This window comes from Chroicocephalus ridibundus, chromosome 3 (assembly GCF_963924245.1).
Source record: "Chroicocephalus ridibundus chromosome 3, bChrRid1.1, whole genome shotgun sequence".
NCBI lineage: Eukaryota > Metazoa > Chordata > Aves > Charadriiformes > Laridae > Chroicocephalus > Chroicocephalus ridibundus.
The window spans coordinates 32,729,355-32,748,073 of NC_086286.1; the positions used below are offsets into that span (position 1 = coordinate 32,729,355).

At 43.0% G+C, this 18,719-nt stretch overlaps 1 protein-coding gene across 1 annotated transcript; it reads right to left on the reverse strand.

Moving 5' to 3' along the window:
- Positions 1-712: 712 nt before the first annotated feature.
- Positions 713-14,469, reverse strand: CALM2 (calmodulin 2). The gene is made up of 6 exons (XM_063328655.1): positions 14,317-14,469; positions 9,713-9,743; positions 4,288-4,431; positions 4,107-4,213; positions 3,078-3,213; positions 713-1,624 (listed from the first exon to the last, which is right to left on the reverse strand). The coding sequence occupies exons 1-6, from the start codon at positions 14,317-14,319 to the stop codon at positions 1,596-1,598; spliced, it is 450 nt and encodes a 149-aa protein (XP_063184725.1). The 5' UTR covers positions 14,320-14,469; the 3' UTR covers positions 713-1,595.
- Between the last annotated feature and the right edge of the window lie 4,250 nt (positions 14,470-18,719).

Below are 18,719 nucleotides of genomic sequence, written 5' to 3' on the forward strand. Positions count from 1 at the left end.
ATAACCATATAGCATAGGCACGATCAGTCAGTTCTTGCCAGGAGAGTACAGGGGCAAGGGGCACAAACAGCCTCTGACAATTCTTTTGAGGTTTTAGATTCATTCTTCATCAAAACCAGGTTTGTTTTCTGCTTTAAAAAAAAAAAATTTAAACCTTGACAAAAAACTAGGGCTAGAAGCAGTCATGCTCATTAGCAGTTCAGTAAGAGAATGTTTTCCTTCTGTACTTTGAGCTGACTGCAACCTGAACAGCAACTCAGACACGGCAGTTTCAGAAAAGTCCAGGTATGATACTAAGTTACCCCAATGTGGCAGCTGACAGGGAATAAACTCCAAAATAATTAAAAGAAAGCAAACAGGTTTAGTTGTCCGAACAAGGAATTTTAATTTTAGGTCAACTATTGAACTAGGTCAACATCCAGTTCACAATGTCTACAGATAGTGGGCATAGCCAGTCACTACGGTAAGTTTATTGAAGCACCAAGCTCCACACAAGACTGTAAAATACATTTGAAACTACTAGTAAGAAAGCTTCTCCAAGTCAACAATACTATTAAGGGCCAGAGTTTAAGGACTAAGTTTTCACCTTCCAAGCTATTTTAAGACAGCCAATCCATTGCATAAGCAAACCAAACTGCTACATACTGAAACACATAGAGCAGCAACTGTATTGAACAATTCCTGTAAATAATTCAAGGATACATTGAAACAGTATGGGTAAATTGTAATTTTTTATTGGAAAACAAATATACAACTTGGAATGGATTTGAGGCAAATCGTGCCATAAGCAGATTTTTTTTTTGAAAATAAGTGGCTAAACAAAGTTTAAAAAGCATAGTAACAAGAGGAGAAAAATGTTTTCTGGTACAGGACCAGCAGTACAAAAAAAACTTGTGTACGAGTACCTGGATAAATCACCCGTTTTGCATTAGTGCAACTTAAGTTTCATATTGTTGACTGTCAATCGTCCACAACGTTAAGACTCCACATTTCAACAACATGTTACAGGTATGGCCACAAGCAAGTTACTGTGAAGCAAGCTAGGAGAATGATTTTTACAGTGCATTAGCCACATGTATATATACTATTCACATGGTTTTATCCTGGAGTTAGCTGCAAGAGTCCTTATCCTCCATCACAGAAAGCGCAATAAACTCCTTTATGTACTGGAGAACTAGAGCCAGCATGTCGCTTTAACTAAGGAATTGCTAATGCATGGTAAACCCTAGCTTACTTTATGTAACTTGTCACACTAGTCATACCTAAGTCTCCTAAAGAAAGCTACTTTTTTATTTTTAAACAGACAACCCAGATGTTCCCTCAGTTAACCAACTCCATCTAACTTTAGATGTGCAGAAGGGCTTAAATATCCAGAGTAAGCCACATGCAACATTTGTTACTTAGATCAATTTTCCAAAAATCAGAACAATGACAGTAAGATAAAGGAGAAAAACATGGAGGAATGGCCTTCTAATTACTATACATGCATATTCTTTTGACAGTAAGGGAAAAACCTTTTACAGATAAGTTACAAACAGAGAAAAGGCAAATAAACAATTTTGTACAAGAAATTTAACACATTCTGTACAACGTCTTCACTTCGCTGTCATCATTTGTACAAACTCTGTAAAAGGAAAGAGTTGCATAAGAGTTATTTAGAGAAAAATCAGAATTGCAAGATCTTAGAAGTGATCTGACTTACTAGTGCTGAACACTGTTTCAAAACTATGTTTTCAGTTACACTCAAAAGCATCTTCAAGACAGTCCCCTTTTCCACCATCACACCTAAAAACCTCCTCTATTTTTAACAGCAAAAGGCCTCTACTTTTATCAAAAATGTTAGTCCATCAAGAGACTGGGGAACAGCCTTACTTCCAAAATAAAACCAGTACAGGGTCCCTCATGCCTACTAGCTTATAGATAAGGGACAAGCTATCTAAGAATGACTAAGAGATCCATAGGAATTGTGCTGAAGCGATACTCAGTTAAGCAGGTGTACAAGCAAAACACTGCATTGGTTTGAACTTTTTTCAAAGCAGAATAGCTTAAGTCTTACTATTTTACATGACTGTCTTTAAGCAACTGAATCATTGCTTATTCACAGCACATTGGAAGTTAGAGCCCACAAAATAGGATTCTTCATTTATCTTGCTGAACCATAGCATCAGGTGCAATAACAAAAAGAAACCAGGAACCTAGAAGGAGTTAACTGGTTGCTCAAGTTTCCAAAGAGCAACAGGAATGAAGAGGGATGCCTACCCTCTCTAGAGCCAGCCTCTGAACAGTCTATTCATAAGTACAGTTAATGGAGCAGCAGCCTTGTTCCTAAAAACGCCTTTTTGCTCACAGGTGAGCACTCATCCCGAGGCTGCAACCAAAAAGGCCTTAAAGGGAAGCCACACCTATACCTCAAAAACAGTAAGGGCATTATCTGAAAATACCCTAGCTCTTTTCTATAAGATGTTCAGAAAGTTAAAATGAAAACCAGCTTAATGCTTCTGAGTTACAAGCAATTACCTAACAGAACTCCTCCTGCTTGCATGACTTCATTTAAGCTTCAATGCCAGCAAGAATGAAGGAAATAAAAACAAACTACTGCTGCAGCTGATTTATGTGAAATTATTAAAGAGGTCTTTCTAAAAGGTCTTGAAATTCCTGCGTATTTTAGAGGCTTCCCCTTTAATTACTAATTTTAAAAGCATTAATGAAAAATGAGTGGCTTTAGCTACAGTCAGACCAACATTCATTAGTGAACAGAACGGCATGAGAACACGTCAGCTAGCTTCCTTATTCTAATGGTCAATTAGACATCATTAGATTTTCAAAGTTATTTCTTACACTACACCGCTGAATAGTCATTTTTTGCCTTTGGCACAAAGGTAGCAATAACCCACTCAAACTTAAACCTATTTAGAGGTACACAATGTACATACTAAAAGACATTAGCTTAGAGGAACACTAACTGTTGAGATCTCAACTGAAAATTGCCCTATTTAAACCTGGTGTGGCTATCAGCATCTACACAACCGCCATCACGAGAAGTGCTACACAAAGAGAGTCAGTTAACAACTCCTTACCTTCATAGTTTACTTGACCATCACCATCAATGTCTGCTTCCCTAATCATTTCATCAACTTCTTCATCTGTTAGCTTCTCCCCAAGATTTGTCATCACATGACGGAGTTCTGCAGCACTAATGTAACCATTACCATCCTGGGAGGGGAAAAAAGGAAGACTGGAATAGATTTGTGTAAGGCCTAGCATCTTAACTATAACTTAAGAATACTGCAAAGCAAGGTGACTACTAAGAAGTTAGCATAGCTTTAAACACTAGCATTTGCACAAGGCAGATGAAAGCTTTAAGTGTGTCTTCAGTATTGTCTAGAATGTTCGTCTCAGAGACATTTTAAAAAAGCAACTTATCCAATACAGTCTACTTTGGCTGCCCCATCCCAATACACTTCTTAATCACTGACAAAGCAACAAGCACCTTTTGCAACCTATGCCTATTCAATCATGTGACTATCTGGTTCAAGTGTCTATTTCCTAGAATAGAAGCTACTTATCTCATTCACCTGTTTGACTGGAGTCCAGCACAAAGCCACAAGGCCTTCAGAGACCACTTACATATTCCATCCTTGTTGGGACACTGGATATCAAAGTTCTAGTGTATACGAACTCTGGACTGACTTTTTCCTCCCCATGCCCCGAGGTACTTAACATCATATATTTTCTGTTTTAAAGTGCATCTTGCTTAAGAAGCTGATTAACTTTAGACTTATTTAGCAATTTACTCAGTAAAGACTATGCAAAAGATTTAAAAGATTACCATTTTAAATATTTAAGCAATTTCCCTGCCAGCCTTGAACAAGTATTTAAGTATCACCGCAAGTGGTATCTTAATAGTACCACCCACTACTATCACTATGACTCATTTGACTTTCAAGCACAGTACCACAGTAGACTGAACTTCAGGGTGACTAGTTAACCTAGAGGTTCTAGGTGACAGGACTGCAGATACCCCCTCAATTCCATGAGGAAGCTCATTAGAAGTCAGATTGAGTTGTCATTAACAGAAATATTTGGAAAGGCGAACATTTTAGTACCTTGTCAAACACACGGAACGCTTCTCTAATTTCTTCTTCACTATCTGTATCTTTCATTTTTCTTGCCATCATTGTCAGAAACTCTGGAAAGTCAATTGTGCCATTGCCTGCAAGATAGTTACTTTGTTAGAAAAAACACATTTCCAGCAGTTTATTAAATTACTTATCAGTAAAATCTTACCATCAGCATCTACTTCATTGATCATATCCTGTAGCTCTGCTTCTGTGGGGTTTTGACCAAGCGATCTCATCACTGTCCCCAACTCCTTTGTAGTTATAGTACCATCACCATCCTTGTCAAATAGTGAAAAAGCTTCTTTGAATTCTGTACAACAACAGAAAAGGAGTTAATACCTTCAGATTTGAAATGTTAAGTTTAATTGTTTAAAAATCAATTGCTGCTTACTGTTGTAAATTACAAAACTTGATTTCATTCTCTTAAGACGACTTTGGTATACTGCTCAGTCTGCTCTAATTGTAATGCCAACATGGAAGCACCAGCATCTGGAAAACAACCCGCCAGCCTACCAGTCAACCATGTTTTGACCTAAACAAGATGAAAGGTCATCCATTTAAGAAGTACTCAGACATTTGTTACTATCTATCTTGAACAAGGATCCCTAATAGAGAGCTCAAAGGAACAGCCATCTCCAACTAGAATGATCCACATCCTTGGTAGGAACTGTTTATCTCATGAGAAAGTAGTATGAAATTACTTTAAGAAAGCTGAAAAATGGTACTCAAAATACAAATGCTACAGCTTAATAGCACTTCTATTACTAATAGAGGAGACCAGTCAATGAAAAAAAGGTATAATCAGACCAAAATAAAAATAAGTTTCTCATTATAACTCACTTCCACTGGACATGTAAGTCTGAACAGTATATGCTACGTGAAGCTCCAGTACCTGGCACCACAGGTCTTTAACACTTGGCCACACCTAGCTACAAAGGAACTTCTCCCAGCTCTCTCTCCCACTGGACTTCTGCAGTTCTTCAGCCTATGTATATACACAACTCCAGTCAGTTGTTCAAGGAGGAAAGTCACTGGAGTCTCAATTTCTGAAGAGCTGCATAGAAAACTGCTTCAGCCCTACCGTATTCAGAAACAGCTTTTACAGAACTAGTCAAAAACAGCTGTAAGACTGCTTAACTGTGTTTCAGTGCTACCTCTTAGCCCTCTACAATGGCTGTATTGTAGCCAGCAATATTAATACAAGCATGACATGTTTAATTGTCCAGTCCAAAAGTGGAGTTGGTTTTAATCCATGCCATCTGTTTGTCTTTGGCCACAGACCTTAGGCTCGCTGGACTGTAGTAGCTCACACACAAATTACAGTTAAACATGAAAACTTATCTATTCCCTTGTATAGTTCAGATCCTTTTACAGCTTTCAAGGCACCCGAGATCATGCCTTTGGAGAACTCGTTAGCTCAAGGGTACTCCCGCATCAGAAATACTTCCAAGAATTAATTTTTCAACATTTCCAAGCAGCCAGCTTTCCAGATGGTGGGTTTCCCAGACCAGAGTTAGTCACAGTAAAAGTTGTGTTTTCACATGAACTGCATAAAGTCTTACTTCATCCATTTCATACTCTGAAACACTCGAGGTTAGCACAAGCTGGCAAGTGTTAAAAACGCAACTACAAAAATAAGCTTTTTATAGTTCATGAATGCAGCTGTAATACCAGAGCCACAGTTGAGTCCCATCCAGGAAAAAAACACTCTTCTACATCTAATAGTTTGAAATGTTCCAAAAGCCAACTCCCGCTGTTTAGCACATAAGAATCAGAGCAAGGCTAGCACAGCGCCAGACAAAAGTGTTTTTCAAGCCAGTATTGTATAATCAAAAAGCAGAAACAGGCCTACCCAAACAGGCAGCTATAACCTGTACCTACAGTAACTTCCAACAAGTCTTTGGGGCTAGTTTCAGTTAGCTTGGATGCAATAAACAGGTTTATCAGGAGTAAAGTTTTACAGCAGGGAAGCAAAGGCTTTTGTGTCAAGCCTAGAATAGAAGTTCATAGCCTATCATGGAAAGACCTCAACAGGGGAATACTGAATCTTCATCAAGAGTCAGGTACTCACTTTTTATTCAAAGCATTTAGCTGTTAACCACTTTATCCTTAGCTTGAAGGTCAACTGTCACTAACCCAAAGACAAACCAGACTTCACAGTACTGCAATGATCCTGCTTAAAATAAGTAATACTTAATTGTTACACAAAATTCAAAGTCTTGCTTTGGGCCATTCAGTGGTATATTCTGAACACTTGAAGTGAATTACTCAAAGGACAACTCTTCACCTTTCTTTTACTCAGAGATGCTATAGGCTAAGAAACAACCAGCTGTAAATCATAACCATAAAGTAAAGCAAGTCAAAAATAAGCAGCATATTCCTGTTTGAAATGCTGAATCAAGTTAGGAATACAATCAAAATACCTCTTTAACCACTTGCAGGAATCACCTCCACTAGTTAAAACAAAGGAGTAATAATCTATGCAGATATAGTTTAGACTAGAACAAGAACAACCCAGTGCAGCTTTGGAGGGTTTGTGTCAGTGGCCAGTGAAGGCAGCTATAAAATACTGAAGTTTAGGGAGCAACTCAATTCTGGCTTCCTGCAACATAAGATTATAAAACACACTTCCCACACTTAACACCTTATGACTCCATGTCACATGTAAGCAAATCCTCCCTTTATTCAACACTCCTCCATATCAACCTGCAAATAAAAATTCTCCTGTATTCTAGACAAGGCTAACCTATCAGAAACCTGAGGATAGTGCTGGCAGAACCACTCATCTTCAGGACAGGATACAAGGTTTCAGCCTTTCCTTCCTTCCAAAAAGCACACTGCATCAGAAGGAAAGACTACTTCCAGGCCCCATGAAAGAAAGGCTAGTCCAACAGAATGTGAACTCTTAACAGCCTAACTCAAAATGTTCTATTTAACAATAGCTTCTGAGGCATCTCTGCACCACATCACCTTTCCAGATGAAGCAGCAGTCTTCAGTGACCTAATATGTTCAGTGAACCAGAACTACCATTGCCACTCTCACACAGTTTAGCCAGCTATGTCTGGAACTTTTATAGAACACCAATTGTTCTCTTCACAGCTACCAGGAGCTCAACACTTAAACATGACTATTTCTACTATGAAATAAATTCTAAATAGCTCTTGTGGTCAGATCCCCAACAGAGAAGTGCAGCATACTAGAGGAGCAAGGCAAAACCAACACCATACATAGGCCTACTTCTTCAGAGAGCCCATTTAGACCCCTTTGAGGTTAGTGGAAGAAGTATAGCTCACTAGAGCAGTTACTCTGGGACAAAAGCATCTATAAAGGTGTCAACCCCTCTCCCCCACCACCCACAAATGGTCCTGACCTATATACCTTTTTAAAACAACGCATGACCAAATGGATACCCATTTGACTTGGCAACGTCAATTCTTACTGAATGAAGCTGCAACTAGCATTCACGTTCTGTATCTACTCAGGTTTCAAAATCAATCTTTCATATGAACAAAACCTGAGAAGTCTTTCACCTCTACCTATTATGACAAGAAGCTTCAGTCCTGTATGACCAGTGAGCTCCACAGGAAGTAAGAACATCCGCAATCTTTAACAACTGTATTCTGGTGCTTCACAGCAGAGTTGAAAGATTTGTTTTAAGCCCAGAAGTGCCTGCTTTAACTGACTACTTCATCCTTCCATTTTAGAAGGGGAATGTTGTCTCTACCTTGTAGTACCACTTTCATAAGCTCACCTTCAAACAAAAAGCAAGGTATCTTCAAATAAACTGAAATGGAATGGTAGGGGGCTCAGGCCTTTAAAACAACAAGGCCTCTGTAAAACATGCAAACTGTACCTGTAACAGTTTTCCCATGCAAGACACTGGCCTTCATCAGCAAAACTAAGCAGTCTGCTTAGTCAACTGCAACCCTTCTTAAACAGTAGTAGGATGGTTCCCTAACAGGCCAGCAGTGGGCTTATACCTTCACATCAGAGGTTCACAGCTTACTTGCAAACACATTTGCTTCATGAAATACCATAGCTGAACTGAAAGTGATAGGCCATTTTACACTGTATACTAATTTATGTTTTTATTCTTTCCACATGGATGAAAACCCTCTATACCAGTATGACAAGCTTACTAATACTCACTTTTGGCTCTGAGAACTATACTATCACTACTGAATAGCTAACATTTGCACTAATCCTGAGGTAGTGTTAATGAGCTTCCTGTTTATATTCCATAATCAGCTACATCAACTAATAAAGCTTCTACAGTTAAGAACTGGAACAATGAACCATTATTGAAAAGACAGCAGTGACAATTGATAAAGCCTGCTCCAACTAAACTGATCACAAAACCCTTAAGATATGTAGGCCACTTCCAGAAAAAAAAAAATCTCAAGCTTGTGCTTACTCATAAGACAGTACCATGGCAACAAGTAAATAGACTAAGGACTTTCCACAAAACCATAATTAGTCTCCTATGAGTTAAGCAAGCTTCTGAAGTCTAAAAGCAGAACAGAAGAATGTTCTTACACTTCAAATTTGGCAATTATGGTAAAAACAAACTAGGTCATTATGACACTTCTGTTTAATACAGTGTCTTCAAGAGCTGCACCATAGTTAAATAGCAATAGCCCTTAAAGACTGTTATTTGCATGCTTGACTTGGTACTATTAGATTAGCAGAATCCTAACACCCTCCAAAGTCATTTCAACATGACCGTATACACAATGAGACTTTCTAATGTTAACACTATACACTTGTCAGATCAAAACCCCTGAAGTTTTTGAATGTCCATGGCAAGGCTGAATTCTACATTACTTGCTTTAAGTCACAACAGTTACTGAAGTTGAAATCATTCTCCAGAGACCAGTGACAGATACTAGGTTGTGCAGCCTGCATAAGCAGGAGACATCATAATCAGAAGAGTTTTAGTCATTAGTAGACAGCTGTCAGCGCATAGAAACCATTGCTAGGGGGCCACAGATGTACACAGAAGATGTAAGAGATGCATATTTGTTTAAGCATTTCAGAGCAAGCCCCAGACCATCAGAACAGCACACAGAACACTTGTGTCCAAGTATACAACACAGTTCCAAAAATGGAATATCAAGTGTTGTCATTATGAAGCCAGTCTCCGCTGTCTTAAAAAAAAAAAAGCTACTCTCAAACATCTCCGCTAACAGGAGACCACAAAGTAAATTATTTTTGCCTTCTGTTAGAAGAGCGCTCCAGATTCCAAGCCTTCACCAGATATTCAAGCACCCCACCCCCCCACCTTCAGTTTGCACTTGGGACAATTCTATAGTCATAACAGAAAAAAAGAAAAACCAGTCCCAAGTCTACCAGCTAGTAAAGCTATGAGGACTGTCTAAATATTCTCGAGAACAAAACTTCAGATTCATTGTATCCATGGTGCTTTTACAGTAGCTAAATCTGTAAAACTTAAGACAACAAATTAAAACATTCCACAGTATTTCTTTAGTACCTAAGAAAGATAAATTATCCTGTGTAACACAGACTGTCACTGGATTAAGAGATGTGCCAGGTCAAGTAGGAGCAGCAACACAGCACATAAAAACCTCACCTGCAATCTGCTCTTCTGTCAGTTGATCAGCCTGCAATAAAAGAGAAAATCGTTATAGTTGTAGCAGAAGTTCAAGGCAAAATAAGACACAGGCCTCCAAACATGGTAGCTGCTCTTCAGGGCTTATCTGTAGCAGTATGAAATAGTTCTAACTAACACAGCTCAAAAGTCATCAGGATTGCTTGCTAAGTGAGAATTGACAGCCTGTCCTCATTTTCAACCCCACAACATCTGGTATACCCAAATAACGGATTACCATGGGTATCAATCAATCACCCAAGCAACACTAGCAAACTCAAAGCACACAGGTCCCTCTAGACCGGTTTAAAAACTCATTAGCACAGCAGACTACTGGTAGTAATACTTTGGTAAACTAGTCTCAGCTTTAACACTAAACACTTTAGGTCTAAGTAATGCAGCTGTAATGCCCAAGCCCCAAATTTAAGGCAGACTGGTCTGTTCTGCTTAGTTACGATGCTATAATTAGAAAAATATACTCTTCTCTAGAATTCAATCACCCCCTGATTAACATGAAGCTTTATGTCCAAGACCTGACCACAAAAAAAAAAAAAAAAAGAGTCCATATAATCAGTACTGGCAGCTTTAGCTCAAACTGGCAATTTCAATGCATTTGTCATATGGCTGTCTAAACTTTTTTCAGACCACTGTCTACAGACTCAAGTAGCATAAAGTAGTTTACAGGGCCAAAAGAGAAAGGTTCAGTGGCGCAAGACATAACTCCTCTATCAGTTGGGTAAGCCCCAGTTTATACCTCCATTTTGCTCTATCATTGGACAGTTTCACATCAACTGGATTTGATAGCAATCAAAGAGCACAAAGCTGTTTGAGGACTGTAGAAATACTTTCCCTAGGTCTTCAAATCAGCTGATTCTTCAAATAAATTCTAGATAGCTTCAGTTGAGTTGCAGTAACAAGACCATACATTTCCTTCAAGAGAGCTCCTTGAGCTCTTTACCCCATGGTACTCCACCAAAGAGACAAAAAAACCCCAAAACTCTAATATACAGAAAAGATACACTCACTGCCCAAGTTCAACACAGCTTGTTTTAGTTTTGTTCCTACTGCAATCATTTTGGCAACAACCTTTTTATAATTACTGCAATATTGACAGTTAGAAATGTTTTTAGTCATTAGCTGTGCCCACAAACATCTCACATCAGCCATCTGTCAATGCAATACTTAGAAAAAAAGGTATATACACCACCTGTCAGTTTTTCCTTTACTAACTTCAATTTGAATTACATTTCTATACTGCAAACAGCCTTAGAAGTTACCCGCTTCTGGTTATTCTTCCTGTAACAGAAGGAAAGTTAGCTGCTCGAGCAGCCATACAAGAGCTAAACTGCTTACAATAAAAATATGCACACAATACAGAAACAGCTCAAGATGAAGGCCACTATCAGCAATTTCTCAGACTGCCTGTGGCTCACCTGCTCTTAAGAATCAAGACCACACTACTGAGCAACTCTAAAGAGCCACCAACTGGTATTTGCATCTATAGACTCCACTTGTTCCAATTTCAGCAGCTGTAGAAGTATTCCCATGCAGGTTCATCTTTTTGCAGTTTTTGTTTGTTTGGTTTTTTTTAAAAGATAGTCTAGGGTGGCAGCAACACTGCTGAGAACATCACCAATTCAACACCAGTCTTTGAGATGGAAGCATTCTGCTGGTCACTTAAGAGAAGCCTAACAGATTCTCGCTTGTCTGGAGTGTATCATTAACACAGTCAGACTCATACCTTTGCATGCTATTTACATTTTTATTGCTCGAGTAAAGACAATGATGTGCTATATTTCTGCAGGATATTTATATCCACAGAAAGCTGTAGATCAGATTTAAGTAGCAAGAACCTAGTTTATTTAGGTCAATACTTATGGGTTACCAAGTTGAGGCACATACTGTTTTATATAAACAGTTTTATATAAAGACATGACATTAAGCAGTGTTTAAGCTGGTGAGTGTTCTTGAACTCTTCCTCTCTAACTCTTCCAGCAACTTAAAACATCCTATACCCACTAACCATAAATTTGGATAAGCTTTGTCAGCACCTGTAAGAAGAACAGTGTTTCAGAAGCGCACGACGCTTATTAGAAGCCACAGGTATACGGCAGTTGAAAGATAAGCTCGGAGGTGGGGCAAGGTTGAACAAACACCATCTGTACTCTGCAGTGCTAGGCTCTGCAGGGACTGCTGCGCAACAGCAGTAAAAGGCGGAGCCAGCAAGTCTGCCAGATCACTCCCTCCCCATGCCACTCAGGTGGAGGGCGATCAGCCCGGATCCATGCCTGAGACTTACAGGCCACCATCGTCTTCCTAGAAGGGCCTTCTAGAGTTCTTTGTCCTGAACTTAAGCTAAATACTCATGCACCATACATGTGACAGTATGCACACCTTCAGTAACGCAACCCAACTTCTGAAACAAACAGTTAAAATTGCATTTGTAACATGCCTATGCTGAAGTTTTGACATGCCCCTTACTATGGCCTAGATCCACCTGAAAACCTCCTTTGATGAAGTCAGGGAACCCAGCATAGCTTTGCCACGGCATTCTCTGATTCATGTTGCAGCACTTTCATTTTCACTGCAACAGCTTCCATTCCCCCACCCCCAGATTATGTTGAGGGCCTGACAAAGAACGTAAGCCTCCTAGGAAAGAAGGGGAACTGCTGCCTGTGCAGCAGTTTCAGTGGCACATGCAGCCTCTAGAGGTAGTGTTTCGTTACAGTCGTAGCTGCTATGCAGTAACCGGTTTGGAAGGTCCTCAACAGAGCTGACAAACACCGCCTGATAGAGAGCTACCAGCAAACCACAGAACTGATGACACCATTCCCCTCCAAAACTTGGCATTTTGGTGTACTTCACGGGTGTTAGATCTGAATGGACAGTTCTGATCTGGCAAGATTAACTGAAAATCAACAACTAGATGGACTAGCATTATGCTTATAGTAAGTTAGCTTTATTTTGGGAGCAAAGCATGATGCTTTATCTAGCATGTACAGTACTGGACAACACATATTCACAGGTTTAGCCAGTCTGGTCTGTCAGGATGAACTATAACCACACTCGGAGTGACACTGTGCCTCCTGGACACACCCATTTTTATATAGACCTTGCTTGGAGATACTCCATTTTTGGTTCTGATGGTGACTAAAAGCAGCAAGAGTCTTTTGCTGCTAGATTCACTGTTTTTTTCCTTTATAGATGGTTTGCTGTATAGGGTCCCAAGTCAAGCAAAATAACAAATTCGGGCTTCAGTTCACCGAATTTCTTTGCCCAGAGAGAGCACTTAAAAAAAACCCCTCAATTTTAAGTACCCACCGTTCACATTAGACATGGCGAGCTGATAGTGATATGACTCCGTAAAAGCATGTAATGAATGAAAAGGCAGTTCCACTATACTGCATCTTCTCTAAATGCAGAGATAGTACTACAAGTGGTCATTGGTGTTGCTTTTGCAACATAATTGTTCCATTTTGTACGTGTTTCAGTATCCACTTGTTTAAATTTAAAAAAGCTAAACTCGTATCCTTTAGACCGAATTTGAAACAATTCTCCAATTCCACAGAATGTGTTCTATTTCGACAGTTGGTTAAAATCCTAAACAAACGTATTGCTAGGAAAAATAAATTGTGGTTGATCAAGAAAATGCAGGACAGTCCACCGCAATGACCAAAACGGGACGCCAGAAACTGTTTAAAAAAATTATATATAAATCCCTTTTTCAATAGAGCCACCGACAGCAAGGCGTTATCATGAAATCGGCAGGGGAGAGAGCGGCTCCAACGTGAGCTGACAACAGGTCTAGCGAGGCGGGAGATGGTGCAGTGAGGCAGCCTGCCCCTCATCATCATGCTGCTCAGAAGCTGCAGGGCTCCGCATTGCATTATTACCAGGCGCAACACACCTCGCTAGAGAGCCAGACATCTTAGGCGCCCGCAGCAGGCGGCTGCCGCGCCGCTGGGCTCCCTGGCCCCATTCAGCCGCGCACGCCGGCTTGCCGGGGAGGGGGAAAGGCGGAGGGGAGAGTGGGGGAGGAAGCGATAAGAAAGTGGAGCTGGTGCCATCGTGGCAGGCTCCTTCCCCCCCTCCCGGCACCCCCCACGCGGGTCTCCTCCCAGGAGGAACCGTTATCTGCCGCTCTGCTTCCCCCCCCGCGAACCGCCCCGAGCCGACACACGCCCCGACAAAGCGTCATGGCGCTGGAACCGAGTGGCAGTTTGAATTTTGAATCCGCACCAACGCCCCAGGGGCGGGAAAGGGACCCGGGCGGGATTCGTTCACCACCACTTCCTCCTACACGCCGACACGGCGCCTCCGAGTGGGACCCTCCGCCGCAGCCTGCCCGTGCTGCCGGGCTCAGCCAGCCGGCCACACCGAGGGACACCTTCACCCTCTCTCACCCTTCTGCAGGCGACCCCGCCCCACACCAGCCAAACCACCTGTCCCCTCTGTGCTCCCCCACACACATCCACACCCAAACCACAAGCGCGCGCACGCACACACACACACACAACCCTCCCCACCCCGAGCACCCGACCAGCACCCGCAAAGCCGCGTCGCTACCCCATGCCCAGGCAACTCACCATGGTGTCTCGGCCTGGCTGCGGGGTGTGGTGGAAGCTAACGGCTGCACGGGGCACACGAGCAACCTGCCCGCTCTACGGCTCGCCTCACACTGAGCCCTGCCCGGCCGCCAGCAGTGCCTCATAAACCGCCTCACAGCCCGCCCGGATCGCTCCGCGCCGCTCCCTCCCCCTCCCCCCCCCCCTTTCCCCTCGTCTGGGAAAGGAGCTGCGAAAGAAGTCCCGGCTCTTCGCGCTCTTCTCTGCTGCCCCCCCCTCTCCGCACCCCGACCGCGTCCCCTTTCTGCCCCCCCACCCGCTCCTTGTCCACAAGCCCCGCCGCGGGAATGGGCGAGATGCGGGGAAAGAGCGAGGGAGGGGAAGCGCTTGTGAAACGGCGGGAGGGGGGGTTTGCCGAAGGGGGTGGGGGTGGGGGGAATGTGTGGTGGTGGTATCAGGCTGAGGGGACTATTTCACCGGGCGGAAGAGGATCTTAGAAAAAAAAAAAAAAAAACGCCGGGGAGTGCGGCGACTCCAGAAAGGAAGGCGCCGATTGGTGGATTCGTACCTGCAATGCGTCACTCGGACGTTAACCGCCTCCCTCCCCCCCCCCGCTTCCCCTCACACACTCACCCCCCCCACCACCACCACCGCGCCCGCAATGCGTGAGGCCCGGCCCAGTGCGGTGGGGGCCAGGCCCGGGACGGCCCGCTCCCGGGCCGTCCCGGGCCTGGCCCCCACCGCACTGGGATAGCCCGAAGGGACGGGGAGAAGAGCTGCGGCAGTCAGAACGTTTCAAGCCTTATCGCGCTGCGCTCCGGGGAAAAAAAATGCGCACCCCCCCCTCCCCTCCGCCGCCTTCACGGAGTTACTAAAAGAGATCTCCCTCCGCATCCAGCGCAGTCCGGCGAAAAAAAATATTCCCCACTTCCCTCTGCATAGGCCGTGAAGGGGGGCTTCGTCGCGGGTAGCGTTGTTTTAAAAGAAAAGAGGTTTCCCCCCCCCCCCAGCTTATGAACCACCTCTGCCCTGGGCTTGTGGCTGAGGAGGATGGATGGCCACCAGTTCCTGAGCTAAAAATCTCGATTTTTCTAAGGTGCGTTTGGGCAAATTGCCTCAGGCATAACTTCCAAACTCCCAAATGTGTTTTCAAGTCCTAACAGCCTGCTTAAAATCGACGGGTAATTCGGCGAGCAGCTGCAGCGTTGGCTGAGGCTGGTGAAAGGCCTACCTGTCATTTCCTACTGCCACAAGGCTTGTTTGGGGACCACAAATACATTATTATTAAAACTTCGGGGGCCCAAGCCTTGAGTTTTCTCACCCAAGTTTGAAAACAAGTTACCGGTCGCATCGCAGTCAAAATCGTCTGCTTCCATATCTATCGCAAAAATAACTTCATTGATATTTATGCAGTACTTATAAATGAGTATTATTTTATACCTGTCTACTCCGTGCTCCCCTTAAACAAACCAGAGCGATGGCTCTCACTGAAGGGGTTTTGCTCATCTCTGCTCCTCGCAGTCGTTTTGTTCCACAGGCCATGTAAACGGGATGTACTTAGGAAGGGACTGGCGTCAACAAACTCTTTGCAAAAATCCTGTGAGGTTTTCCCCTCAGAATATTAATTTAAATTCTCAGGCTGGCTCTCTTGTCAGAGGTAATCCCGTGTCCCCCCCGAATTCAGGAACAAAGGGGAAAAATCGGAACAAGGCCTGGTTTCTTAAATTAGTCAGAGACCCCTTCGTCAAGCCCAGTGCCTCTCGTCCTCTCTACCTCACCTTGTGATCGCAGGCAACACAGAAAACACCACCCTAGACTTAAATTTGGCCTTTGGCCTTGAAATCTGAAGTTACTATTTTGTGATATGTTAGCTTTTTAGGCCTCCTTTCCCCTTAGATGTATTTATAGCCCCCAAATCAAACTATTGTCTTTTCAAACACTGATGACATTTTTAAAATGTGTGATATATAGCTAGATGAATAAAATACTTTTCAGAGACGGCAATAAGTGCCAAGGTTATTGCTATGCACACCTCTTCATACCTCCGTGATATGAAATAGAAGCAAACCCCCAGCTATGGTCAGGCTGTGCTCGATACAGATAGACGTGGCATCAAGATGTCTTCAAGCAGTTCTACTCCTCCCTGTGCCCCCTCTGGTTCAGTTTTAAGGATTGCTCCGACGTTCCCAACTTCTCTACAGCCCCAGAGGCGTGAATCACTTGCAGACAAGTTCTTGACCAAAAAATTCGTCACCTGCTCTAGATTCGGGATAAAAGCGGCATGGCATCGCTCCGGGTGCGTGTGTGTCACACCCTGAAATCTGGAGCAGGGCAGAGCGCCGGTGCGTCTGTCTGGAGCAAAACCATCTTCCATGGAGACGCTAGCTTGGGTCCTGGCAAAGAAACACCCACCTGTGCCTGGTGCTGAGCCTGATTTACCAAGCCCTTTCTTTCCTTGGTGCCTGTCCTTTATCCTCGCAGTATCTCGGAGAGGCAAAGCATCGTGATACGCAGCTTCACGGGCGGGTTACTCAGGTGCCAAGGCTCAAGGAATCCATTGAGATGAGGTACGTAAACCCTTCTGTGAAGCAGGTCCCCAGAGATTCGATGAAAAGTATATGGGAGGGCTGTAGCGAGACAGCCTGCTCTGCCCGAGTCCTGCCCTGGAATTTGCTACTGGCCGCCTCAGGAGCACAGAGGCTGTAGGAAGCATGAAGCCCACAGCGTAAATAAAGTTTAGGCTCTTTAATTGTGGCCTAAGGGTCTGTGGTGGAGCAAGGACTTGAATGCAACAGTTTCAGGTCCCAGAGAATCATTTATTTCTGCATATGCCCATTAAAGTATTTGGTATGTGTAATTTATTAAATTCTTCATACTCTTTTCAGTTATGTTCAGTTTCCTCTAAAGGTAAAAGAGGTGGTCATTCAGAGCATCCTCTCTCTCCCATATGTTTCCTGTGTCCCCTGGTTCCTTGATCGCTTTCTCTCCCCTTTCTCTGTTCTTGTGTGTCTCCTTTTTTCCATCTGCATTTTCCTCCAGCAGCACCCATTTCCTGTGGGTTTCATCACCACCCCCACCCTGCTTCCATCTGTTGAAGAGATCAGCCACGAAGTTAACTTGCAATTACACTACCAGTGAAATTACACCAACACGTACAGCGGCATTACCAGGCATTAAAGCGAACGCCCCGGTGAAATTAATGGGGGGGGGGGGAACTCATCCCTCTCACAAACAGGTTGTCAGCAATCTCAGGTGGGTAAACCAGCAGCTCCTCACGTAATATTGAGGCCAGGGTGCTCTCTCGGTAGCCCAGAGAGGCAGAACTGCTTTCCAGCAGCCCAGCTGACGCTCTGCAGCCTGCATGTGCCATGAGAGGCAGGGAAATACATCAAATGACCGGCCGCAGCTGCGGGCTACGGCTCTGACACCTCTGACAGAGCAGCAATGGGAATTGACTGTAATTTCTCTGTTGCAATGGTCCAGTATAGCTCTACCGACTCAGACTTTTTAATGTGGTGATTTCTCTCTCTGGTATGTAATTTAATGGATTTGTCAATGTTTGTGAGCTGTGCTTTTTTTCTTTTCCCCCACGCAGAAATGTAGTCTTATAAAAGTCCAGTTTCGGGATTGGGGCAAAAAATTAGAAAAGCAATTTGAGGTACAAGGTTGGAGGAGCTGTATATGCCATCAGTTTTCACAGTTACTTTATGTGGTATATTTAATATTGTATAATTTCAATTTATTCTGTCATTTTAATAATGCTTTAATGGGTTGTGCAGACTGATGTATACAGAGCACTGTGCAATGGCATAAAATGCTATAGCTGCCTCCTCAAGTTTTGCTATGTCATTTCTGTGTATGTTATAGTAATAATTTCAACAACCTAATTAGAAATTAATTGCGAATTTTATAAGTTAACTTCTCAGGTAAGCAGAAAAAAGTTCTCTACTTACAGCAAGTGTTAAAATGTAACATTTAAGTAACAACTACATAGGGAAGGAAAATAACTTATGGCTGATTTTACATAAGGGGTCTCCTTTTTTTTCAGCTTTGTCTGTAGTAGAGAACCTGCCACCCTGAGAAAGGCCTTCATCCCCCGTTCCAACTTTAAATAGCGCAGCCAATGCCATGGGGTTAAAACTAGGCTGTAAAACAGTAATTAGCCACTCAGATGGACTTGGAAGGCCCATTCAGCCCTCAGCAAGGAAAAACTTTGCTGTGTGCAAAATTTTAGGGTGATAAATGAGATGTCTCTGTTTCTGGTATCCAGAGGGCAGCCATTGATCAAACAATCCAGAATGCTGAGAATTGGGAGGAAATGGGGTAACTGTTCATCCAGCTACCTTTGCCTCACCTGGATGGCAGCCGTGGTTAGGAAAAATTAGTCGTTTGTTGACTGTGTTGGATGGAAGAGACTGCCTCTA

What these genes read in the sequence shown, in the direction of transcription:
- CALM2 (XM_063328655.1), bottom strand. An exon ending in CAATGAAGTAGATGCTGATG is followed by an intron (nt 4,214 to 4,287) that starts GTAAGATTTTAC and finishes ACTATCTTGCAG; the next exon opens with GCAATGGCACAATTGACTTT. An exon ending in CGTTCCGTGTGTTTGACAAG is followed by an intron (nt 3,214 to 4,106) that starts GTACTAAAATGT and finishes TTCCCCTCCCAG; the next exon opens with GATGGTAATGGTTACATTAG.